General features: G+C 49.4%; 1 protein-coding gene across 3 annotated transcripts in view; it reads left to right on the forward strand.

Annotated features, from left to right (window-relative positions):
• Elavl3 (ELAV like RNA binding protein 3) overlaps positions 1-8700 on the forward strand; it is a 33255-nt gene extending 24555 nt beyond the window's left edge. For 2 of the 3 annotated variants that reach the window (XM_034509961.2, XM_034509962.2), the window contains exons 6-7: positions 229-267; positions 4824-8700. In XM_034509961.2, coding sequence (XP_034365852.1) covers positions 229-267; positions 4824-5175 — 391 coding nt within the window. In that variant the 3' untranslated portion in view covers positions 5176-8700. The remainder of the gene's footprint in view (positions 1-228; positions 268-4823) is intronic. The other variant, XM_034509963.2, reaches the window with a different exon arrangement.
• The last annotated feature ends 576 nt before the right edge of the window (positions 8701-9276 follow it).

Genomic DNA, 9276 nt, shown 5'->3' on the forward strand with positions numbered 1-9276 from the left:
TGAGGGGTAGCTTGACGTTCAGGACAAGGACATCCAGCCTGGTGGCAGCAGGGACACTGAGAAGCAGTCCCAAATGAGCGAGGTTCCGTGCCAGGCGGTGTCCAGCCGGGCTGGGAGCAGGCAGCGGGGGCAGGGCCCTGCTGAAGGCTGTGGGGGTGGGGAGGACTGGCTGTCACATCACAGGGGGTGGGTCACAGGCCACTCTGACAGCTGCTTCTGCCTCCACAGGCTGGACAATTTGCTCAACATGGCCTACGGAGTCAAGAGGTAACAGTGCCCTGCCGTACTGTCTCCATCCCTCAGAGCCCCCTTCCCTTGATGACCCTCCTCTAACCCCTGCATGTACCTTGTCTCTGGGACAGCTGGGCAGCCATTTCTGCCTGTGTCTAGATGATAGCTCCAAGACTATTAGCAGAGCAAATGTCCAGAGAGAGCAGCTACAGGAGGATTATTGAGGACTGTTTGTTACTTTCCACGTTTCTTTTTTTTTTTTTTTAAATAGTATTTTTTGAGTTTTTTTTTTAAACTTGTTTATTTTTTTATTTCCTATGCAATGATGTTTTGCCTGCATGTATGTCTGTGTAAGGTGTCAGAATCCCTGGAACGGGAGTTAAAGACAGGTGCTAGCTGTCATGGGAGGGCTGGGAATTGAACCCATGCCCTTTGGAAGAACAGCCAGTGTTCTTGATGGGCGGAGCCATCTCTCCAGCCCCTCACACATCTCTTTTTATCATCTCAACACAAGTAGGCATTTGTATCCCCTAGTTCCCACATTAACCCTCTGAGAGCCCCTGGCAACTAATTGTTTTTGGTGTTAGGAACAGGACCATGGGACTTCTGCATACTAGGCCTGCACTGAGCCATGGCCCCTGCCCCTCACTGGGGGATTCTAAGCAGGGGCTCCATAGCCATTTTCTGAGTCCCACACATCAGCTACCATTGCTAGTTTTCTCATTCCATGCAAGGCTCCCCGGCCTCCCCACAGTTGCTGTGAACCTTGAGCTTTTCCTGGCTTTGCCCACAGCCCTACTCTTTGAAAGGTTCGTGCTGACGCGTCACACGCTGCTGGGGACATGTTGGATATCAAAAGCTGGGCTTTAAGCCAAGGGTGGAGCACGGTCCAGGCAGATATGATCCGTCGTGAACATGAATTGAGACAGAACACAGTGCTTGGCACGTGATAAAAGATGGCCACACATCCTGCCGCTGAGGGAGTGGTGCTAAGGGCAGTGCAGGGGCAGCGTAAGGGATGACGGTGACCCAGGAGAGGCCTGGAGGTCACCTAGCAGCAGGAGAGGCTAAGTCCCCTGTGGTCAGGTCATGTGGGCTCCAGACTTTCAGAGTCATCTCCCCATGCTGAGTGACTTAGTTCTGAGGGTGAGGGAGTCGGGGGTGTAGCTTTCCACCCTTTAATTGAGTTAGACACAACTAACTAAGCGTTACCTGACATGGGACATGGGACAGCCAAGAGAACAGTGTCAGGGACATGTGGTGACGTGAACAGTTGTCCTCCTTACCCATCAGGGACACATCCCCAAGACTCCTTGTGGACACCTGACACAGAGCTTGGCATGGAAACCTGTATATGTCTTATTTACTTACATTTCTACTTGTTTGTTTATACAATTGTTTATGAGACAGGGTTTTACTGTGTAGCCTGGTGTCTTGGAACTCACTCCATAGACCAGGCTCTTTGTTTCCCAACACAGGGCCTCACATAGTGTGGCAGGCCAGCAGCCCTGAGCTGGGCATGTCCCTGAGCCCTGCTCCCTCTGCCTCTGCCTCCTGAACGTGAGGTTGCAGGTATGTTCAGTTTATCTTTTTACTTTGTATTTTGAGCTTGTGATTCTCCTGCCTCAGCCTTCTAATGACAGGCCTCTACCACCAGACCAGTTTCTTCTTCATGACGTCACAGACAGATGTGACCTTTCCTTAGGTATTAGTGACCTCAGCATATGATCTATTGTCACCTTTTTCCTTAAAGGAAACATTTTACTAATTTCCTCTAGGCATCTCTAAATCATCAGTATTAACCATTAACTAATTAAAGTAAGGATTTCTTAGCATAGAAACTATGATTTTAGACAGTCTGACAGTCAAATAACTAAGTGCTAATGGGAAGGTAGCATATACTGTATGAATACACTGCAGACAATGTGACTGAAACACTGAAACAATGTTTCATCACGCCACTAAAACAGTCCACTGTCTTCTCTCTGGTTCTTCTGAATTATCCTCTTTATTTTTCTTCCACTTCCTCCTCTTCCCTCTCTTCCCCTTCCCCTCCTTCCCTTCTTTTAGACAGTCTTACTGTGCAGCTCTGGCTGGACTTGAACTCACAGAAAACCCTGTCTCTGCCTCCTGAATGCTGGATGAAAGGCATGTGCTACCATACAAAGCCTTTTGTTACTGCTGCTTCTGCTTCTTCCTCTCCTCCTCCTCCTCTTCCTCCTCTTCTTTTTCTTCTTCTTGTTTGAGGTTTATTTTAATATGGGGTCTCATATATCCTGGGCTGACTTCAAACTTGAGGTATAGATGAAGATGAAATTGAACTCCTTATCCTCCTGTCTCTGCCTGCCAAGCACTAGAACGACACACATGAGCCATCCATCACCATGCTTGGCTTTCTGTGAAGTAGAGGCATGGACAGGGCTGGGGAGATGGCTCAGTGTGACACAAGAAGATCTCCAGCACCTGTACAAAACTCAGGATTGGTATCGAATTGCAGAGATAGGCAGATCAGAGAGCCAGAGACACAGACACAAAGACACAGACAGAGAGACAGACACAGAGAGACACAGAGACAGAGAGAAGAAGCTGGGACAAATCCAAGGGTTGAAAGTGTTCGTTTTGTAACTCGGCCTTCCAAGAGCTGGGATTATAATCCTGAGCCATGCCACCACATTCAGTATACAACTTTAAACTTATGAAAGGGGACCAGCAAGATGGCTCAGAGAGTAAAGGGCTTGCCACACAAACCTGGCCGCCTGAGTTCAATCCCTAGAAGCCACATAATCATGGAAGGAGAAAACCAACTCTACAGACTGTCCTCTGAGCTCCACATGTTTCAGGGTATGTGTACTCCCTCCCCAGCACACACACATTAATAATTACAACAAATTATATTATAAATCCCTGATGGCTGTATACCTTCTGATCTTCATAACTCCAAAGGCAGATTCAGGAAGGTCACAAGTTGGAGGCTATCCTAAGCTGTGTGGTGAGAGCCAATTTCAAAAAAGCCAAAACGTGAGCTGGAGAGATGGCTCAGAGGTTAGCCCTGGTTAGCCCTGGCTGCTCTTTCAGAGGATCCAGGTTCAGTTCCTAGCACCCCCCATGGTGACTCACGGCCATCTAACTTTAGTCCCAAGGGTCCTGCCACTGTCCTTTAGCCTCTGTAGACATCAAATGTGCATGTGTTTCACATACATACATGCAAGCAAGCACATAAAAATAATAAATCCAAACTGGGCATCCCACTCACATTTAATCTCAGTACTAGGGAGGATCTCAGAGTTCAAGGCCAGCCTGGTCTACATAGTCCCAGGACAGGCAGGGATACACAAAGGAGTATTGTCTGGAATAACCAAAATAAAAAATCCAAAAAATAATTTTTACAAAGCTTAAACAAGCAAACAAAACCAATTTGTGAACTGTTTATCTTTGGAAAATTTCATTTAATATGTTCAAACCATAGGCAACCCCAGGTAATTGAAACAGGAGAAAGAAAAGCTTTGAGTCAGGAGGGGCTTCTGTTTATGATCTGGATAGAAAAGACCAAAAAGGCAGACAGATAAGGAGGCCATTTTCTAGTATCAAAGCTGGACTGGCTGGACTCATGGAGGACGGACACCCTGCTCTGCTCTTGTAGGGCCAGTTTCTACTCACACGGGGTGTGTCAAAATGGAGTCAGAGTTGTCAGGGCAGGACTAGCATGTGCTAGGCTCCTTCCCCAGGACCACACCATGGAGGCTGTGGCAAGAACTGCAATTGAGTTTGAGGCCAGCATGTGTGACAGATTTAGACTCTCTGTCTCTCTCTCTCATCTCTGTTTCTCTCTCTCTCTCTCTCATCTCTGTCTGTCTTCTCTGTCCCCCCCCCCCCCACACACACACCATTGGTTTTGAAGGGGTGAGACTGGGGATGTAGCTCAATCAGAAGAGCATTTGCCTGGTATGCACAAAACTTTGGGTTTTATCCCAACACTGCATAAGCCAGGTATGCAGCGTCTTAGGCCAGGTGTGCAGTGTCTTAGGCCAGGTGTGCAGCATCTTAGGCCAGGTGTGCAGCGTCTTAGGCCGGGTGTGCAGCGTCTTAGGCCGGGTGTTCAGCGTCTTAGGCTGGGTGTGCAGTGTCAGCTTGTGAGAGGTATCATTAAGAGAAGCACAAGTTCAAGATCAGCAGGAAGAAAGAAAAAAACAAAACCAAGAAGCCATCCGTGGCTACATGGCAAGCAGCCCATACACACACACAGACACAGACACACACACACACACACACACACACACACACACACCTGTATATCTATCCAACTTGGCTATACAAAAAAGCTGAGTGAAAAGGTGTCCTTAGGGAAGGATCAAAGGTCATGAGATCAGGATAAAGATGGCACTTAAGATCATGGAGGATATTTGGAGAGCTTTGGAGGTTAAGAATGTTTGCAGGTCAGGGGCTGGTGTGTCAAAGACAGGTAACAGGCTCACAACCAGGGTAAGATGCTACAAGGATCTTACATATGTAGTACACAGGGTTGGGGTTCTCCCAGTGGGGAAGTCGGAAGCATGCTGGGGATCAGGGCAGAGCCCACGTGACCCCCAAAGTAGTCCCCTCTCGCTCATCGCCAGGTTCTCCCCAATCGCCATCGATGGCATGAGTGGCCTGGCAGGTGTGGGCTTGTCTGGAGGAGCTGCAGGCGCTGGCTGGTGCATCTTCGTGTACAACCTGTCCCCAGAAGCTGATGAGAGCGTGCTGTGGCAGCTTTTCGGACCCTTTGGGGCAGTCACCAATGTCAAGGTCATCCGAGATTTCACCACCAACAAGTGCAAGGGCTTCGGCTTTGTCACCATGACCAACTACGACGAGGCCGCCATGGCCATCGCCAGCCTCAACGGCTATCGCCTGGGCGAGCGTGTGCTGCAGGTGTCCTTCAAGACCAGCAAGCAGCACAAGGCCTGAGCACTTAACGCCCTCCCTCCCCGGGCAGCAGAGAGAGAGAGAGAGACAGAGAGAGAGAGAGAGAGAGAGAGAGAGAGAGAGAGAGAGAGAGAACGAACAATCGCAAGAGCAGGCAGACCCACACACCTGCAAAAACACCACAGGGTGAGCATCCGGACGGGATGGGTCTGCAGGGAGTTGAGGGGAGGGTGTCCCCCACCCTGTTCTCCTGGCTTTCCCCAACCCAGGCTGGGGCTTGCTCACTCTCTCGTCTTGGTTTGGTTCATGGTGATGGCTTTTGTTTCTTTTTTCGGCTAAAAACAAAAAGAAGAAAGCAGAGAAGAGACCCCCACCCCACCTCACCCTCACCACCCTGCACGGGATGGCTTAGGGGACACAGCGGTGCCCCACCCAGGCCTCCCTTGCCCACCAAGGCCTGTCCTAGACCGAGAAAAAGGGGAGGGAACAGGTTTAAAAATCCCCAAAACAGCAAAAAACATGAAAGAGGGGTGTGGGCATCCCCATCCCTGCCCCAGTCCCTGGGCAGAAAACAGGGAGCAGAGCTGGGGCCAAGCAGGAAGCAGAAAAAAAAAAAAGGGTGGGGTGGGGTGGGAGGGGAAGAAAAACTCTATTTTTGTAAAAAGGGAAAAAGACCTCGTGGAGAATTTTTACTGGGGATTCTTGAACTTGAAAAAAAATCACAAAAAAAAAAAAAAAAAAAAAAAAAAAAGAAAACTATTTTGGCAAGTTATGTTTACCAACTACTGGGGCAGGGGTGCAGGGAGCAGGGCTGAGGGCTGAGAGTCCATAGGGCCCGCAGCGCATGTACACACACACACACACACACACTGGCAAGCACACACGCACATAAGCAAACATGGCCACAAGACAGGAAGGAAGTACACTTGGACCGTGGGGACACAGATAAAGAATACATAGATACAGAAACATTTCAGGATACATTCAGGAAGGTTGACTACACCAGAGGACGAAGACACACAGAACATTGGCGCTGCATAAACATAAACACACTGGCTGCTTGTCCACAAAACCATGTGATGTGTGAGATCCACTGTGACAGATCCATTTGGATGTAAGAGTCTGGACTGCAGTGCCCAGTGAGAGCTGGGGATACAGCTCAGTTGGTAGAGCACCTGTATAGCTTTCATGAAACCTGGGTTCTTCCCCAGCACTGCATAAACCTGGTGTGGCACACAGACCTCATTCATTCTAGTGCTCAAAAGGTAGAGTTAGATTAAGACTAGCCTTGGCTACACAGTGAGTTTAAGGTCAGCCTGGGCTACATAAAGACCCTGTCTCAAAATGCAAAACCAAATAGGTCACCTAGAAACATACAACACCCAGGGACACACACCCATGTCCACAGCATCCTAAAGGCCCAGACAAGGCTTTCCTCCTACTTAAGACCCTGACCCAGTTACTTCCTCCAGCCAGGCTGGTCCAGCCACTTCTCCCTGGGCCCCCAACAAGCCCCAGCCCCAGTTCTCTGCACAGACTCCTTAGTCCACCAGGGGCCTCCCTGCTGCCCAACACACAGGGGTACACACATGGCGTCCATACATCCAAACACACGATACCTCGTTCTACTTTGGCATCATCGTGGGCTGGAGGGGGCTGTCACTCCCCACAACACTGAGGCCAAAGGACCCCTGTCCCTGGGGCTCAGCCTCCCTGGGTCCAGGGGGAGGTCTGTAGTCTCCTCCCTCAAGTAGGGCCAGAGTGCTCCCTACCCGCAAACAAGCACCCAGCACACTCCAGCAGACCCAGGGGTGGATGGGCCCAAAGTGTCCCCCCATCCCTTCCATTTGTCACCCTCTTTTGATTGTTGGTTTTTTTTTTTTTTTTTTTTTTTTTTTTTTGTCTTTTCTGGATTGTGAGGGAACCCTGGATGCAGCCTTCATAAGCCCCAGCCAGCCCTGGCTTCTGAATGGATTTTGCAGCCATACCCTCCCACACACCCTGACTTTTCATTCTTTTATGCAAGTTCCAACAGAAGCCACAGGCTGGAGCCCTGGGAGCCCCAAACCTTCATCCTACCCCACAGTGGGCCCAGTCACAACCAAGAATCGTGAAGCCCGCCCCCCTCCCCCCGCCCCCAGGTTCTAGTTGCTTTCTTCCGGTGTCCTCTGCGTTTGGTGTCTGGCCACGGCCCCATTTGAGCGTCCAACTCTCTCTCCCCACCCCTCCTGGTGTTGTTATTAACCGTCTGTGGAGTTTCTGCTGCAAGGAACAAAAATAAAAAAAAAAAAAAATTAAAAAAAGACCAAAAATTAAAAAATAAAAAAAAAAAAGAAGTGAGAAAACTCAAACAGAAGATGATATAGCAAAAGGAAAGAAAAAAAAGAGAAAAAAAAAAAAACACACAAAGACGATTTAAAAAAAAAAAAGGAAAAAAAAAACTGTCACCAGTTAACTTTCTTGTACTTTTTTGCTGAATTTAGCTTCATGTAGTTTTAACTTATTGCTATGTTAACTATTTATTATCCTTGTTGGCCTGTGAAGACCTTTGTGTATATTTCTGTTCCTTCATGAGTTTGCAAGTCGAAGGGAGCTGTTCCTTTTCTTTCAGTTTTGCTGAGATGTGGTTATGCCTAATTTATTTATACAAAGGGGAAGTGGAGTCATTAAAGTAATAATTATTAATAACAGTAATGGTAGCGGAGTGCCCCCCGGGGGTGCCGTGGGCTCCAAGGGGTGGGGTGGGGTCCCCACAGCTGGCGGTGCCCGGGGCTCTCAACGGGATTGTTTTGCTATTGTCTTGAGAAGTTTTTCTGTCTATTTAGCTGGTGAACTCTAGCTTGCTCACGATACACCGAACCTATTTATTCTGGTGGTTTCTAAGTCTGCCCTTACCCTCCCAACTCCCTCCCAGCAGGACAGGGACTCCTCACCTCCAGGAGGGTCCAACCCCTTCTTTCCCTGTTGTTTCTGGGGTCTCCCCTGCCCTCCGCACATGCTGGAGGCATCCGAGCAATAAGGGCTGGGTTTGTCCCCCACCCTGGGGGGAGGATGGGCTCTGAAGAGGGGGCACCTCCCCCCACCCCTCCCACCAAGGCCTAGGTCCCTGCTGCCTCCAAAACTGGGAGGAGGGAACTTTTTTTTCTAGGACACAAAGCTTAGCCCAGCCAGGCCCCCTCCCTGGAGGCCAGTACCCCAAGAGGGCCAGGCCAGGGGCTCCCAGGGAGAGGGGCCCTTGGGTCTTCCAAAGTCCCTGGGGGCTAGGGGCAGGGCCAGTGGGAAGAGGGCTCAGCCCCTCCAACCCTTCCTTCATCCTGTTTATTGGGAAAGCTTCAAACCATGACAGAGTCTATGTTGGTGATATAAAGAACTGTAGAAAAAAAAAAAAAAAAAAAAAAAAAAAAATAAAACAAAAACCAAACCACAACCCAAACCCAAGAACACATAAATTTGCGTTAGACATTTCTTACCGAGCCCCCAGGCCTGGCCGCGGTAACTGACTTTTACATGGGATTCTTTAACTATTTGTACTTTTCATGCCAGAAAATAAAAAGTTCAGAATCTTAAGCCTCAGGTGCTCTGTGTGCCACTGTGGGCAGGGTGGTGGGTCTGAGTGCTGGGACACCAGGGAAGGGTGCCATCTTTCCCTACGCCTCTAATAGTGGTCTCCACTCAGAAAGGGAGGTTAACAGGAGTCTACTGTCTACCATCAGTGGGTAGTGGGCATCCTCACTGCCAGCTGGCCTGCGTGCTCCAGCAGGATCTAAACACGGCTGCTTCCCAAGTGTTCATTTTGTAGATATGACAGAACAGATTTGGGCCTGACACAGTTCAAGAGTCCATCCATCTGGCAGGAGCCTGAGGCTGCGGCCACACTGCATCTGCAGTCGGAAGCAGGGATAGCTAGGGTTAGAGTGCTCACACCAAGCCTGACCTCAGCTTCATCCCTGAAATACAGCCAGAGGCTTGTCTCCTAGGCAACTGTAGATCCTGTCAGGCGAACAGCAGTAACCACAGCACTCCCCATCTGCTGTCTGCTCACTTGTCCAGTTCTCAGCCCCAGATGAAGGCAGGTCTAGCCTGGCTTACTAGCTCATGCCTTGGGAGACTAGAGCAGGAGACAATCTAAGGCTAGCCTGGACT

Source organism: Arvicanthis niloticus, chromosome 8 (assembly GCF_011762505.2).
Source record: "Arvicanthis niloticus isolate mArvNil1 chromosome 8, mArvNil1.pat.X, whole genome shotgun sequence".
Classification (NCBI taxonomy): Eukaryota; Metazoa; Chordata; class Mammalia; order Rodentia; family Muridae; genus Arvicanthis; species Arvicanthis niloticus.